Source organism: Mirounga angustirostris, unplaced genomic scaffold (genome assembly GCF_029215605.1).
Source record: "Mirounga angustirostris isolate CCGP_5_RB_7025 unplaced genomic scaffold, mMirAng1.0.hap1 SCAF_15, whole genome shotgun sequence".
Taxonomy (NCBI): domain Eukaryota; kingdom Metazoa; phylum Chordata; class Mammalia; order Carnivora; family Phocidae; genus Mirounga; species Mirounga angustirostris.
In genome coordinates this window covers 45,968,242-45,984,631 of record NW_026991723.1, presented here as the reverse complement: position 1 = coordinate 45,984,631, position 16,390 = coordinate 45,968,242, and the positions used below count along the sequence as shown (strand labels likewise).

Genomic DNA, 16,390 nt, shown 5'->3' with positions numbered 1-16,390 from the left:
GGGCCGGGATGGCTCCCCAGCTGGCCGCTCTCCCCACTCTAGCGCCCCTTCCCCGCCCTCTGCTCCACCTCCCCCCTCCTCCCCAGTAGGAACCTGTTACTTTAAGCAGGGCGTTCCAGTGTGGCGGTGCGGGCCGCCGGGGTTTCGGGAGGTGGCCGGTGATTGGCTCCTTCGAGCTCCCCCTGGCTTGCTCGCTCGGCCTCCCCGCGCGCTCCGCCCCGCCCGCGCGCCCTCCCTCCGCCCCGTAAGGCTCGGAGCCCCGGTGTCAGGCGCCACGGCGCATGCTCCGGAATCTCATCCTCTGGCCCTGGAGCTGCTGCTGCTGCTGCTGCTGCTTTTGCTTTTGGGGCTGAGTTTAATAAGCGAGCGAGCGAGCGAGCAAGCGAACGCGGGGGGAAAAAGGCAGAGAATGTCCGCCATCTACCCTCCGCTCCTGGGCGCGCTCTCATTCATAGCAGCCTCTTCATGAATTACAGCTGAGGGGGGCGGGGGAGGGGGGTACCACACAACACCCCAGCAAACCTCCGGGCCCCCAGGCATGGCTAGCTCGGTAAGTACATGCAAAAATAATAATAAAAGACCCCCCCTCCCCGCCTTTCCTCCCTCGCCCTGCGCCGCCGCCGCCGCCGCCGCCGCAGCCCAGACAGCGCCAGCGCTCCGCGGTTCCAATTAGAGAAAGGTTGGTACGGCTTGCAGGGAGCTGCTGCCTCTCCCTCAGCCTCCGCTCCCCTCCCTCCCTCCACCCCCCCCCCCGGCGCGCGCACATACACACACACACACACACACACTCACACACTCGCCCCTCCACCCCCCCCCCGCGCCTCCCTCTCTCTTCGCCTCTCTTTGCAATCGCAAGAAGCGCACTCGCTCACACGCGCGCACTCACACACACACTCACACGGTGGAAGGAGGCGAATAATAACTCAGCCATATTTCAGCCGCCGCCGCCGCCGGGAGCCGCGGGCACAGTCCGGGGACGCGGCGAGCAGCTTCGGCGGCCGCTACGATGGTGCGTTCTCCGCGGCGCGCGTGTGTGAGCCGGAGTGTGCGGGCTGACAGCGGCGGGGCCGCACGCAACTTTGCCCCCGCGGCGGGCTGAGCGCAGTCGAGCCTCGGCGGCTGTCCGCCCGCCGCCCTGCCTTTCTGATTTTTATTTTTGGGGGGAGGTGGGAGCTACTTTGGGGCCACTTTGGCTCTTGGAAGTGTGTTTCGGGGGCTCTGCGAGGCTGGCCTCGCCGATCGCGTGGGGCTTTTCGCTGGGGGTGCGGGGTGCCTTAAGTTATGGATGCCTCGGCGTGTTTTCCTGCGGGCGTGTGTGTGTGTGTGACGACGTCTCATTTTTGTTGTGCACGAACCCAGTGCTAAGAGCACGGGAGTTTGTGCCCATCAGCAGAGGCTGCCTGTAGTTTCATTCCGCCTGGCACAGCGCTCCACACGCACGCACACACACACGTACACAAAGACTTCCTCGGCGTGTGCCTGTCGCCGCGGTACTTTCAGGGAGGGGGCTCACCAGAATCCCCCCTCGGGGTCCCGGCTACCTCCCTTCCCACGCCGGGAAACCGCCCCGGCATCGCCTCCTAATTGTCTTCTAATTTGTTTCCGATGCATTTGTTGTCGGGCTTGTAGTGGCTGAGTGTGCTCTCCCACTTCCCCCCCACCCCCCGACCCGCGGACCCCCTTCCCGACTGGGGCAACATTCCGTTACAATCCCCGCCGGTGTGGATGCGGGGCGCCGGGAGCCGGGCGGGCCGGGTGGGGTGTGTTTGGGGGTGTGGGGTGTGCGCGCCCACGCGCGTGAAACGTGGATGCAGAGGGCACCGCCGTTTCCTTTTATGTGCGTTTCAAGAAGGAGGAAAAAAAATGTCAGGCGCAATGTTCAGTGTCGAACGGTCGCCTTCCTGTTGTTCACGGCTGTCTCTCCTCCCCCTGCCCGCAGTGTGCCGTGCAGGTGAAGCTGGAGCTGGGGCACCGCGCCCAGGTGAGGAAAAAACCCACCGTGGAGGGCTTCACCCACGACTGGATGGTGTTCGTGCGCGGCCCGGAGCATAGTAACATACAGCACTTTGTGGAGAAAGTCGTCTTCCACTTGCACGAAAGCTTTCCTAGGCCAAAAAGAGGTAGGGCTCGAATACAAAAGGAGCTTGATAAAAAATGTCTTTGCTCGCGGAGGAAACAATCGCTTGTCCCGGGCGGTCCCCCTGCCCCTCTCCCCGCCCCCCGCGTCGCGCTCGCCGGCGTCGCCTCGGGACCAGGGTGCGCGGCGCCGCGCTGGCCAGGTCCGGGCTCCCGCCCGCGCGCGCGCCACTTCGGCTTCGGGAAAGTCACCGCCGAGAAAGGACCGTCAGGTGTCGAGTGTTTATTCATCCCAAGCCAGCCCTCACCGGTCCTCTGGGGTTAGCCGCGGGTTCTGTGGGGAAGGTGCAATTAGTTGTTGGATTGGGAGGTGTCGGGGGTGGGGGGTGGGGGGTGGGGGGTGGGGGGTGGGGCTGGAGGGAATAAACAGCTTGCGCCTTTTTTTTTTTCCTAGAGAAATTGAGATTTACCTGTGTTTTAGCAAGGAATGCATGGGATGTAGTTATTGTTTCGTCTTGAGAAGTCGCCTCTCTTTAGGGTCTTCTCTGCCTTCCACTGGGTGCCGGTTGTCACAGATTTTCCTTTCTGTGGGTTAGCCACCCCTACCCGGCACCATCAGCATTTTCTGCTTAGTCGGGGCGAGGGGGGGGGGGGCGAAGCGGCTTACTCGTTCCTAGCCCCCGATGGCACTTGATTGCTCCTTCGATTTTTGAGCAGCGTTCCGAAGTCTCTGCCCCATGGGATCTGCGGGGAAGAGGGTCCCTGCAAAGGTCGAAGCTAAGTTTCAGAGGAACGATGTGGTCCTGCCTTCTGCTTCAGTCCTTCCCCACCTTGGTTTTTAGCCTGGAACTCTGGTTTGCATAATCCAGCTCAGCCCCTCTTGCTCCCAAACATTTTCCATAAAGGGCAGGACAGTTTTGAAAAAAAGAAACGGGGTGTTATTTTGGAAGAAATTTAGAGAGGGTTTGAGAAATCCGATTTCTATTCCCTTCAGCCTCCTGAAAGCTACTGTCTGGTTGTTTTAGTTGGATTAGTGGAGGTAACAGTACAAATACAATAAGGTGCTTTGTTTGTGAGCAGGTTTATTTATCTAACTCGACACAATGGTTAGTAGTTATCTTCCATTTGATCCGTAATCTTTATTGGCATCTAGAACTCCTGCAGTTTCTTAGAGTAACATCATAATAAATCCATTCTGCTTAGAGCTACTGGAAATTATTGAGCATTGAGGAGCTGAATAAAGAAAGGAGAAATGCTGTGTGCCTTCGAGGTGGCAGAGGTTTGTGTTGATGCTTAGTTTTGTTTCCAGAGCTCATGTAATGGGTTGTAAGATTGTATGTTTTGCCTTTAGTGGTTTGTTGTATAGCTCTTCTTGAAAACTTGAACAGTTGAATTTGATGGGCTTTGCTGGATGGTTAATAAATTAATCCAGCCTCTAATAGAGGGGTAGGAATATGCATGGCCTCTAGGAAATAACATTTCGATTTTGTTAGCCTTTTAGATCAGAATATAGCCAGAGATCTTTTACTTCATATGTCCTCACCACTGTAATTAGGATGAGGATTGTCAAGTTTCTGTCACTGTGTGAGGGTGGGTGTGATGCTTTTTCCTCTCCCTCTCCTCACCGCAGAGGAGTTTAAACAAAAGAAACTACCTTCTAAGATCCTTGGTATCCACTGTTAGGACTACTTGGCTGCTACTCACTTCGAAATGAAATACATGGAACAAAAAAAGCAATATTTATTGTATTAGGAAAACTAAGTCAGTTGGCAGAAGATGTAGCTCTTAAGATAACTTTGTTTAGGCGCCTTAACAATCAAGCAATTGGCATTATGAAATTAAAGATGACCAACCTCCCCAGATTTCACCACTGTTTCTGTGCTTCAGTGTGTCTGTGGAGATGTTCCCCTGCATTTCCCCTACTTAATGATTTTCTGTCCAGCCCGAGGGAACATGAGGGTGCTGCCCGGCAAAGCCCACACCTGGGAGTTGTTGCTAGGCGTGGTAAGCTGCTTGATAACAACTGATGTCTTAGGCGTCTCTACTGAGAGATGCCTGCTTGCTGGTTGGGCTCTTCAATTTTTTATTTTCAACTGTGGAGTTTCTTTATGTAGTCTATAAGCCATTGTTTTAAAATGTTTATTTTTGGATTTTTATTTGTATGTGTGCTTCCCACGATGTGACAAGTCCTGGGAAAAATGCCAGTTTACATAGCCCAGGAGAGACCTTGTCATACTGTAATTACACATGATTCAGATTGCAAGAGAAGGTTTCTCTGTTCATTGGGAATAGTTAGTTGTAAATTCAAGTAACACCAAACATGCCACTTAATCCTGGGACTTATTTTTGGGCTTATAACATCTTTCAAAATGATAAGAATAAATACAGAATAAGGATGCCAGGCATTGCAGAGTCTACTTCTGTACCTTTTAAGGTGCTGTATTTGCCATTTTATAGATCTGTAAGTGAGAAATTGGAAAATGGGAAAAACTGCAAGAATGGCTTTGTGAAAAACCTGAGTTACAAGATACTTAAAAGAAATGCACATACGCCAAGCTGTAAGTGGCTATTGATAATGACAGGTTAAATCACTTTCACTATATACAGTAGCTGATAAACAGAAGTGGACCTTCGCACTGAGGATGAACTGCTCAGCCACTAAGATGGATGAGTCCTTAGTTTTGTAAATCTTTGGTTTGGAAAAGCAAATTGATTTTCAGGTGGATTTCCTTTATTTCACAGTAATATCATGAGAACTTGTAGAGGAAGAAATTCCAGTATTTTCAACTTGTTGCCTAATGAGAATTACATGTACCATTTCAGAATTGAGCTAATTGGACTTGAATTAATGAGGGCTTACTCTGTCCCGAAGATGGGTTGGAGATTTTCAACTTAAAATTACTAGCACAGAGTCCTAGAAGAGAGATTTTGATGAGATAGTGAAGCCTGGAATATCCATTAGCCGGTACAGAATAGGCAGGTCAGAGTATAATGCATTTTAAAACTATCTACTGCAAAAAAAGACCATATCTTATTTGCTAGTACCAAAGATTATAATAGTCTGATATGACTGAAATGGTCACATTCAAAACATTTCATTTAAAATATTAATGTTTTCATTTTCAGTATGTGGATTTGAGTGAACTTTCTTTCCAATTGCAGCCATTCTTAACTATTGCAGTCTGTTCCACTGACATTTATAATATGAAATCTGTTGCTTATTATTTTATGTAAGCTAATTTGGCCACTGGTATGATTTGATAGCTTCTTATTTGTAGCCCTAGTCCTTTGAGTGGGCAGATAAAGCATAATAAATCCACACTTAGAACTTTCCTTTGATTTAAATGGTTGAGCTCAGCGTTACTGCGTAGTTCTGATTTGTGTTAAGGAGTCTTCTGGAATAATTTGGGTAACTTTTTATCAGGGTACCTAAAATTGGAGACCAAAGTAGTTGAAGATACTGCGTGCACCTGGTGTGTTTTCCCTTCTGAGGTATTTAAAAGGTTTCAGGAAAAAATAAAGATGGGTAACTATTCTGATACATTCAGTGAGTGTTAGAAGATTTGTGTAGAATTCTGTATGGAATTAAGATGACCACTGACAGCAGTTCTACTACTTGGCATTTTGAAGCAACATACGGCATAATTTTCCAAGGCACTTAAAAGCTGAATTATTGAAGGAAATCTCATATGCTGTTAGTGGGAATGTAAATCGGGCACGGACATTTTGGAGGGCATTTGGCAACATCTATTAAGATTTTAAATGTTTACACCCTTTGACCCAGCAATTTTACTTCCAGGGATTTTCCAACAGATAAAGCTTTACAACTACACAAAGTTACAGCATATTTCTTGTGACTTTTTTAAACAGCAGAAATTTGGAAGCAAGCCATATAGGGGACCCCAGCTGGGTACAGTTAAATGATAATGATCTATTAAAAGGGGGTAAATCTAGGGGCGCCTGGGTGGCTCAGTCGTTAAGCGTCTGCCTTCGGCTCAGGTCATGATCCCAGCGTCCTGGGATCGAGCCCCACATCGAGCCCCACATCAGGCTCCCTGCTCCTCAGGAAGTCTGCTTCTCCCTCTCCCACTCCCCCTGCTTGTGTTCCCTCTCTCGCTGTGTCTCTGTCAAATAAATAAATAAAATCTTCAAAAAAAAAAAAGGGGGTAAATCTATTCGTAGATGCAGGATGATCTGCAGGAGATACTAAGTGAAATAAGGCAAGTCGCTAAATCAGTGTGATCCCATTGAAAAAAATATGCCTATACAGATAAAAAAATGTATGTGTGTATGTGTATAAGTAAATGAATTTTGGATGAGTGGGAACCCAGCTCCTACCAGTAGTTTTCTCTAGTGGGTGCTCATGGTGTTGGCAGTGATAGGAGGTTGTTTTGTAGTGTCTGATTTTTTTTTTTTAGAGTTAATTCTATATATTTAAAACATTCCAGTGAGCACTTATTACTTCTTAAGACTAAAAGACAAAGACTAAAGACCCAATATAGAACTATCTTGGGTAGATATTGTTGCTCAGTGGTGAGGAGTTAGGGTTAGGAATTACAGACTTATATTCAAAAGCTGGCTTGAGAGACTCCTTCTGTGATCTTTTTCTTAAGATTTTATTATTTGAGAGAAAGAGTGTGAAAGAGAGCAGGAGCAGGGGGAGGGAGAAGCAGGCTCTCCGCCAAGCAGGGAGCCTGATGGGGGACTCAATCCCAGAACCCTGAGATCATGACCTGAGCTGAAGGCAGATGCTTAACCAACTGAGCCACCCAGGTGCCCTTCTGCTTGTGTGATCTTGAGCAAGTCCTTTCTGTGTCTGTTTTCTCACTTGTGTTCTCACCTGTGTTCCTGAAATGATGGAAGAATAGGACCATTACCTCATAAATTGAGGATTAAATATGAATCAGCTGTTCTCAAATTTATTGTTCTGAAGACTGCTTTACACTGTTAAAAACTGCGCCCCCTGCTTGTGCTTGCTCTCTGTCAAATAAATTAAAAAAAAAAAAAAGAAAGAAAGAAAAGAAAAATTGACTCCAAAGAGCTTTTTTTATAGAAGTTATATCTATCAATATTTACGATATTAGAAATTAGGCCTGAAACATTTAAAAAGTTATTTATTAATTTGCTTAAAGATAACAATAATCAACGCATTAAAGGTAGCATGTGAATAGTATCTTAATGAAAAATGAGTATTTTCAAGAAAAAGGAGAGATGTGGTATTTTACTTTTTTGTGTACAAATCTTTTTGATATTTTGAAATAACTGGATCAGCTTATGTGCTTCTGCATTCAGTCTGTTGGGTTATCACACATCATGTAGCCTCTGGAAAACACAGTACTCTCATGAGAGAATGAGTGAAGGAGGCAAATAATGTCTTAGAGTTGTTATAAAAATAGGCAATCCCTGGGAAAGGTTTTGGGGATCTTGGGGTCCCCGAATACACTCAGAGAACGTCTGATATAAAATATTCACAGAACCTGGCACAGATCAACTGCCCTATTAATATGTGGAAGCTGATTTTTTTTAAAGCCGTTATTATCATTGCTAATAAAAACATTTAATGGAAAGAGGAAAGAAGTCTTCCAAGGTATTTGCATGGTTAAATTCCATTATAACAATTAACAATTTTTTTTCAGAAAAGGAAAATCCAAACTTGGGTTTTAGTGGATATGTTTTATAGTTAATATCAGTGTCCAGTTTATGGCATATTATTTGTATAAGCAGAAGCCTTTTACATTTGTTATTTTAGGTGACTCTGTATATATATATATTTTTTTAAGATTTTATTTATTTATTTGACAGAGAGAGAGATAGTGAGAGCAGGAACACAAGCAGGGGGAGTGGGAGAGGGAGAAGCAGGCTTCCTGCAGAGCAGGGAGCCTGATGTGGGTGGGACTCGATCCCAGGACCCTGGGATCATGACCTGAGCCGAAGGCAGACGCTTAACGACTGAGCCACCCAGGCGCCCAAGGTGACTCTCTGTAGAACTACCTCTATGAGGTAGACAGGGCAGGGGTATCAACTGGTTTCATAATTTTACCTTAAAGATTCTTTGTTCTTTCTCTTGGTTCTTTCAAGTTTCCTTCCAGTGGTCTTCTACAGGCCAGTTCTTAGCCCTTAAGTTGTTTTTCTGGTTAACTATTACAGATGACCCCTTCTACTTAACATAGCTTTTACAGTTCTAAGATGCAGAAAATTTTTTTTTCTTTTTTTTCTTTTTCTTTTTTTTTTTTTTTAACTCTCTTAGTGACTTACGTCTGCAAGAGATAACTTGGAAAGCTTAGATACTTGGGAGGAAATGTGAAACACAATTGTCCCACTTACATAATTAAGCAAAGACTTGGTGTATTACTGAACTTTAGACTCTAATATTTATTGGACAGATTTTAGAATAATTTTGATCTCTGATCTCAGGGTTTCTCACTGTCCCCATGGAAGTAATACTGAATTCTGTAATTTTTTCCCTTGGCTTTTAAACTTGCTTGATTTTATGTTTTACTCCTCAAACAAGAAGCTGCCTTGTAGAAAGAGAAATTCTCTTGTTTCAGTGATACATATTAATATTCTTTTGAAACATTTTGCTTTGTGTGTGTGGCCAGAGTCTCTAGTTCATCCTCTTCCTTGTAACATACATTTTCATGCTTTAATCTTTTATTCTCTTGTATTTTGTGGGTCTCCTTATTCCTGTTGTGCTGTATTCATTTTTGAGACTATAATTTGTCTGGAAAGAGTCCATTGATATTATAGGTAATTCATTAGTTTTCTTAAACTTACAGATATAGAACTTATACAGTGTACAGTCTGGCTTTTATGAGGAACCCATATATTTTTTACATGCAATTGAAAATAGTGTTATTTTCTTAACTTGCAGGTGTGTTCATTATGAAAAATCAAACCATAGAAATATAAAGAAAAGTTATCCTGAAAATTCTTTATAAGAGAACCATAAGAACTATTTTAGTAGATATCTGTATCTATATATACAAACACACACATGTTAACTATAAGTTAACCTGAATTCATTCAACAGGTAATTTTTGGAGTTCCTGTGTGGCTAGAACACTTTTAGGAGCTGGGGTTACAGCATAAGTGAACATTCCTACCCTCCTGGTATATGGGGAAATACCATCTTTTCAGAGCTGGATTTTATGGTATTACATCGAATATACATTTATTACAACTTCACATGGACATTTAGATTGTTCTTAGTTTTAATTTGTTATGAATAATGCTATGATGAACATCTGAGACATTGATTTTTATGGTTTTTCTTGTAATTTCCTTGTGTTAAATTTCCCAGAAGGGAGATAGTTGAGACAAGGTGTATAGATTTTAAATTTTGATAAACGCATTACCAAACTTTCCTCCAAAAAGGTTGTACCAGTTTATACTTCCCCAGGGGTTGGGAGAATTCCCTTTTCCCCACATGGTTGCCAATACTGGGAATTAACAGTTTGTTTGTTGTTGTTGTTGTTTTTGTAAATCTTTGTCAATTTGCTGGATGAAGCAAAACTTCATTTTTATTTGCATTTATATCACAGTGCTGCATATCTTTAGGTATGTGTATATTTACTATTTGTTGTTTATGATATGCCTGTTTTGTGCCGTTGTTGTATTTCTCAGAAAAAAACACGCAAAAAAACCCAGGAAAATACAAAGGAAAGAATGATATAACAAACATTCACATCCCCACTACCAAGGTTGAATAAATGTTTACATTTTATCATATTTGATTCTTTGTTTTGATTTTAGAGAATTAGGTATTATAGATACAGCTAAAGTTTTTAGATGCTTCCCAATCCTTTCTTTCAACTCTTCAGACTTTCTTCCATTCTGTTTATGTACATTCACACATTTATACTGCTGCAAGTAATAGTATATTATGTTATAAAATCTCCACGAAGAGTATCATACTGGATGAATCCTTTTTTAAAATTGAGATATAATTTGCATACTATAAAATTTACCCCTTTAAAGTGTAACATTCAGTGGCTTTTAGTATATTCAAAAAGTTGTGTGACAGTTGCCACTGTTTAATTCCAGAACATTTTCATGAGTGAATAATTTTATATCTTGCTATTTCCCCCCACTCTGTGTTTGAACCTTTTCACACATCCTTCATCTGTAGAGAGCCAATTCATTTCCTTTAATTTCTTCTCTTTAGTATTTCATGGTAGGAAGAAGTTCTAACTGCTTAATTTTCTGTTCCCCTGTTGAAGAATATAGAGGTCATTTTCTGTTCTGTGCAGTGACCATCTTTGAACGTGTTACCTTGTGCAAATGAACAAGATTTTGGATATAGGCCTGGAATTTGAGTTGTGTGTACGTTTTCATTTGTATTAGACATTGTCAGATTGCTCTACAAAGTAGTCGTGACAGTTTATACTCTGTCAGGGAATGAGTACATCTTCTGTACAGCTTTGCTAACGTTGGATATTTTCAGATTTCTTATTTTTATATTTAGTTGAAATAGGGTATCTTTTCATTTGCATTTCCCTGGTTTCTAGTGGGGTTAAGCATTTTCTCTATGTTTACTGATCATTTGGATTTCCTCTTTATTGACTTTTAAAAATATCCTTTGTCTTTTTTTAAAAAGAAACTATTGGGATCTTTGTGTCTTTTTCTTATCTGTAGGATGTTAATCCTTTGTTATTTGCATTGAAAATATATTGTCTCATTTTCGTTTCTTTTTCTTGTAGCCTAACGTATGGTATCTCTGTCATACACAAGTTTTTAATTTTGCCAAATTGATCTATTTTGTTTTGTTTTCCTGTGTGGTTTTGGGGTTTTGTTTAAGAATATAATTTGTGGGCTTGGTAATGTGCTTAACCAACAGACTTTATATGTGCAGGATACAGGGAATGGACTGGGGGAGAAGTAAGAGAAAGAGGAGGTCCCTGCCTTCAACGTGCTTGTGTCTTGTAGAGCTGGAAAGATCATTTGAGATTCTTCATCTTTGTTTATCCTCTCTTTTTACTTTGAATCGGAAGCCTAGAAATGTGAAGTGATCTTGCATGTAGACACAATGAGTCACAAGTGTGCTGGTGCGAAAAGATAGCTAGTAATAAATGGTGGTAAATGTTTACTTTTAAAATGTTGAATATTCACTTATATTAGACAAATGTTCAGCAATAACTGCTTTTGTAGGCATGATCTAGGATTTAATTAAGTGGTGGTAACCATGGTAGATGCTGTTTAAGAGGGAAAAGGTCTACAGCTACTTTCAGGCAAAATCAAATTTATTGTGTGGATTAATTTAAGGTTTCCTTTGCAATTAAATCATTAGGAAAAATTGTTACTGAGTGGTAGGTATCTCCTGATATTTTGCCTCCCCACCATGGTAGGATTGTAACTCCATAAAGGATCCAGAACATTGTTTTAAGAAATAATGTTGTATCGGGGCGCCTGGGTGGCTCAGTTGTTAAGCGGCTGCCTTCGGCTCAGGTCATGATCCCAGGGTCCTGGGATCGAGCCCCACATTGGGCTCCCTGCTCGGCGGGAAGCCTGCTTCTCTCTCTCTCCCACTCTCCCTACTTGTGTTCCCTCTCTTGCTGTGTCTCTCTCTGTCAAATAAATAAAATCTTAAAAAAAAAAAAAAGTATGATGTAATCCTTTTAACTTAAGTGTGATAAGTTTGCAGTGATTAAGGCCTGAAGAAGGCTATTATCATTGAATTTCTAAACAGATAAGGCTAGTACTTGGGTATGATTTAGTTGGTATGTAGTAGTTAACAATTAACTTTTTGGATAAAATCAATGCATCTTTTTTTTTTTTTAAGAAAATTATGGTTTATCTTGAACTTAATTCTGACGTCCATTTATTTAAAATAATGTTAATAAGTGATTACAAAGATGATAGTTGAATTTAGAGTTATTATCCATGTCAGAAGATTGATATTCTCTGAGCCAAATAAATTTTAAAATATTTAATTTTGCCAAAAGTAGATTTTTTTTTGTTTCTTTTCAGCAGAAATTATTAGTTATTTTCCCATCAATACCAGGCCAAATCCTGTGTGTATGTACTGATTTTAAAAAGCAAAATATACATTAACAATTTCCTAAAATATTAATAATAGCAGTGGTCTACAGAGTAGGGAGAGTTAATGTATCTTAATGTATCTGGATATAAATTTAGTCTACATGATGCCTTTAATCATTGCAGGTAGGTTTTATGTCCTTCTTCTCCGTCCCTCCCAGGGTGGTGTTGGGGGAGATTATTATCAGATTATTCTAGGTACCTATTTATTTTGATATATATTTGTAACATTTTGGATGTCCAAAAGCAAGGTTCTTTAGACTTCCTGTTATCCATACCTTTTACCCCAAATACTTCATAAATATGAGTTGCTGTGTAATGGAAGGTTTCTTTGTATTGAAGAAATACTTTATCTTATAAAATTTTTTCCTTTGTTTAATTTCTTTCCCTGTTCCTGTATTACAAGCAACTGTTTTGTAATGATTAAGTGAAAAATAGAGTTTAGACTGTTGGGATTTGGTTGCTTTTAGTGGGGTAGTTTATTCAAAATGTTGATGTAGCTCCAAATTGTCTTATCAGAGATGCTTGTATGACTTCCTACCTATGCACAGAAATAGTAAGGAGCAGTGGGAAGCTACTTTCTCATCATATAAACACTGAGCAATAGCACGTGTTCCATGCTCCATCAGTCCCGCAATGGCCTCTCCTTGTATATGTGTCCATTGTTCCTCCTATGTTGCATTAGTTACACATCCCATGAGATGGGACCTGTATTTTCATTGTGGATAGTACTCATACCGTCCATCAGTGTAGTCTGGACATTGGAAGTTTTTGGCAACAATATAAAGGCAGATATTGCAAGTCAGTAAGAGTTTTAGAATTCCGACTTTAGCTTCCACTCCCCTAGGTGGTAAATTATTACTCTGTGTTCTGAAACTCATATCTTCTGTATCTCTAATAATTGACTTTGTGTAAACAGAACCACCACTTGAATTTAGCAGGAAGCACTGTGTTGGCTGAGAATCACATTTTCTAGAATGGGTTTTAGCCTATGTTATAGGCAAAAATGAATTTTTCTCCTTTTCTGTCTCTTCTTCCTTAGTCTTTTTTTCACCTACTTTGGATGCTTTTTAAAAAAGCTAGTCACAAATTTGAGAGCCTTGGCCAGGTCTATCACTTTTTTTTTTTTTAACTACTTAATCCATGAAATACAACTAACTAGCCTTTTAGCTTTAAAAATAGGAGTCAGATGTATTCCAGAAACTTGTAGAGCAGTATTTAGCAATGCAGTAGGAAAGGGAGGCAGAAGAGGTATGTTTGGACTGAATAAGCTCTGTGGGCTTTTCCAACTTTGAAATATTATTTTTCCTTAGTTTTTTTTTTTTTTTAAAGGGTAAGTTCTGAGCATATATTTGATCTAGTGTTTTCCTAATGAAATAACTACCATTTATTAGATATCAACTGTGTATTGGTCATCACATGGATAGACACGTGTTGCTGTGTTTAATTTCTTATGTTTCATAATGTGCTGGTTTGGAGAATAATTCTTTTTGAAAAAAGAAAATGTTGATATGAACTTCAGTATATTGGGATTTTACCTTTTTTAATGGTGAGTGAACAGTGAACTGGGTGGAAAGACTCACCTGCAGTAACAGGGAAGTAGGGTAATTAACCACATAGGTGATTACGTTTTTGTTATGAAAAGTTACTTTCTGGTAATATTGGTGCTATTTATGCCAGCCATCAACACTACTTGTAGGTTGGAACATTCTAAGAACTCAAGATACCCTATGTTTATTTGAAACTTCTGCTTCAGGGGGCGCCTGGGTGGCTCAGTTGGTTAAGCGACTGCCTTCGGCTCAGGTCATGATCCTGGAGTCCTGGGATCGAGTCCCGCATCGGGCTCCCTGCTCGGCGGGGGGTCTGCTTCCCCCTCTGCCCTCTTCCCTCTCGTGCTCTCTGTCTCTCATTCTCTCTCTCTCAAATAAATAAATAAAATCTTTAAAAAAAAAAAAAAATGAAACTTCTGCTTCAAATATGGCTCTTGACCAGGTCATTAGACCATTGGGTTTTTCATGAAAGTTAACTGATTTTTTTTTTTTCTGTTTCATACGATGTAGTCCAGACCTTGAGATTTTTGTCACTCAGTTTGTTTTTCTGAAGCATCATGTTTCAGATAACTACTTGTGTTTCTATTATCAAGGAAATAATTGGGGACTTGGACTTATCATGTAAACAGGTTAAAATAAAGTATGGTATATCAAATATTTGATCACTCATCATATCTTCAGGGTTTTCTATTTAATAATTCAGATGCTTAATTGAAGTTGTCTTGAAAAGCAATTACCCTTCCACTTTTCACTTATGACTTGCTGCCTAACTTAAAAAAAAAAATTCTAGCTATCATTCCAACCTGTTAAAGAGAATTGTGAATGATGCTAGAGCCAAGGATTTAATTATATGAATATACAAAAATACACAAATGCAGACAATTTGAAGAGAGCAGCAAATAAATGAGAATTATATTGTAAAGGCTACTCAGTAGCTTGAAGTTAGTGCTACTTGACATAGTATCTTTCTGCAGAGGCTCTTTTTTTGGTTTATTTTCATCATTGATTTTAGTACTTGATTCAGGCCATTCTCTTTATATGAGAATGGCCAGAATTGTTCATTACTCACATTTTGAGAATTGTGCGAGAGATAATACATTTGTGAAAAGATGGGAAGAAAATGCTATAGCAAAATGTTAATAGAAGTTATCTCTGTGAGGTGGGATATCAAGAAATATATCAAATTGGCTTTATTCCAAGATTCAGCACCCCCATCTAGCAAATAGAAAGGAGCTTTCAGGAAATGCTTATAAAATTTACTGGATTTTTCGAGCTTTCTTGAATAAGACGTATTATTTATGTGAAGGTAAAACTAGATATTTAAATGTACATATGGACATGTTTACAATACGCTTTTTAGTTTTTTTTTTTTTAAGTTTAGTCTCATTTAGAACAAAAAAATGTCTTTCCCAAGGAACACTTTCATATTTTGTTATTTGAAATTTTAATCACCTTGTCGTTCTGAGTGTTCTTTTAATAGTACTATAATATATGTACAAATGGGACGCCTGGGTGGCTCAGTCGTTAAGCGTCTGCCTTCGACTCAGGTCATGATCCTAGGGTTCTGGGATCGAGTCCCACATTGGGCTCCCTGCTTGGCGGGAAGCCTGCTTCTCCCACTTCCCCTGCTTGTGTTCTCTCTCTCTGTCCAAAAAAAAAAAAAAAAAAAAAAGCACAAATGTTTCAAAAGTTGATTGTAAACTTTAAAGAAAACATGTAAATCATATTCTTACCTTTCTTAACAAAGTTGCTGTGTTGAAGTTGTAAAATGAATCAGATTAACCTGACTTATGAGTACATGATTCATGTAAGATGTTCTTTGTAACAGAAAGACAACCATGTTTAATATTTCAGTACAGTGTACATTTTTGAAGTACTTAGGAATATTTTGAAAAGTTTTGATTTTTTTTTTCCTGTGGAGTTTTGATAAGTTTATTAATTAGTGTGTTTATCTTGATGTGTGTAGTATTAGAAAAATTTCCAGAGCCTAAATCTGACTTTAAAAATTGACAGCAAATGAAAGGGCATACTCATGCTTAGATGTATAGTAATAGTGGCAGGAATAAATGGGATCCGTAATTGCAAATAAAGACCCATTTCCAGTTTGTGTCTTTGTGTATAATTTGGAAGTTAAATGTTAAATTATGAGAAAAAGTACCCAAACAACTACTAAAAAGCAAGACAAAAATAATGTTTGGGGCAGGGAAAGAAGAGGTGGTTCTTTTTGGATGGATGCATACTTGTGTAAACACAATATTTTAGTATTAAAACAGTTTAAATAATATTTCATATATAAACTACAAAAATAACCAGAAGTTTTAAAAATAAAAATGAAAATGTAATTTCATGTTTTATATACAGTAGATAAATATGAACATTCCTTAAACACAACTAAAAGAAATGATTTCTGCAAAATGACGGAGTTAATTTTAGTTGTCTTGAAGGTCTCTTTGCAATCCAAAATTCATCCAGTTAAGTCCATGATATTATGATGTGGGATATTAATATCTTTACCTTTTTAAAATTAAAATAACCATTGAAAGTAGTATGCGCAAATGCATATCAAAACTGTACATCAAATAAGAATAAGTCTGTTTTCCCTTTGGTTTTAGCTGCTTTTACAAAATTCATAAATGACAGATTAACTCCACCTCAGGATGTGAAATGCAAAAATTGATGTTTGTGATCAGAGCATTTCTTTATTAGCTGCTTGAATAAAATTGCCATTT

At 40.3% G+C, this 16,390-nt stretch overlaps 1 protein-coding gene across 2 annotated transcripts in view; it reads left to right on the top strand.

Annotated features, from left to right (window-relative positions):
* Positions 1 to 277: 277 nt before the first annotated feature.
* MLLT3 (MLLT3 super elongation complex subunit) overlaps positions 278 to 16,390 on the top strand; it is a 282,898-nt gene continuing 266,785 nt past the window's right edge. Inside the window, exons 1-2 of one of the 2 annotated variants that reach the window (XM_045882476.3) lie at positions 278 to 550; positions 1,940 to 2,120. In XM_045882476.3, the coding sequence (XP_045738432.1) occupies positions 539 to 550; positions 1,940 to 2,120 (193 nt within the window). In that variant the 5' untranslated portion in view covers positions 278 to 538. Of the gene's footprint in view, positions 551 to 855; positions 1,010 to 1,939; positions 2,121 to 16,390 lie in introns of those variants that run through there. The other variant, XM_045882477.3, reaches the window with a different exon arrangement.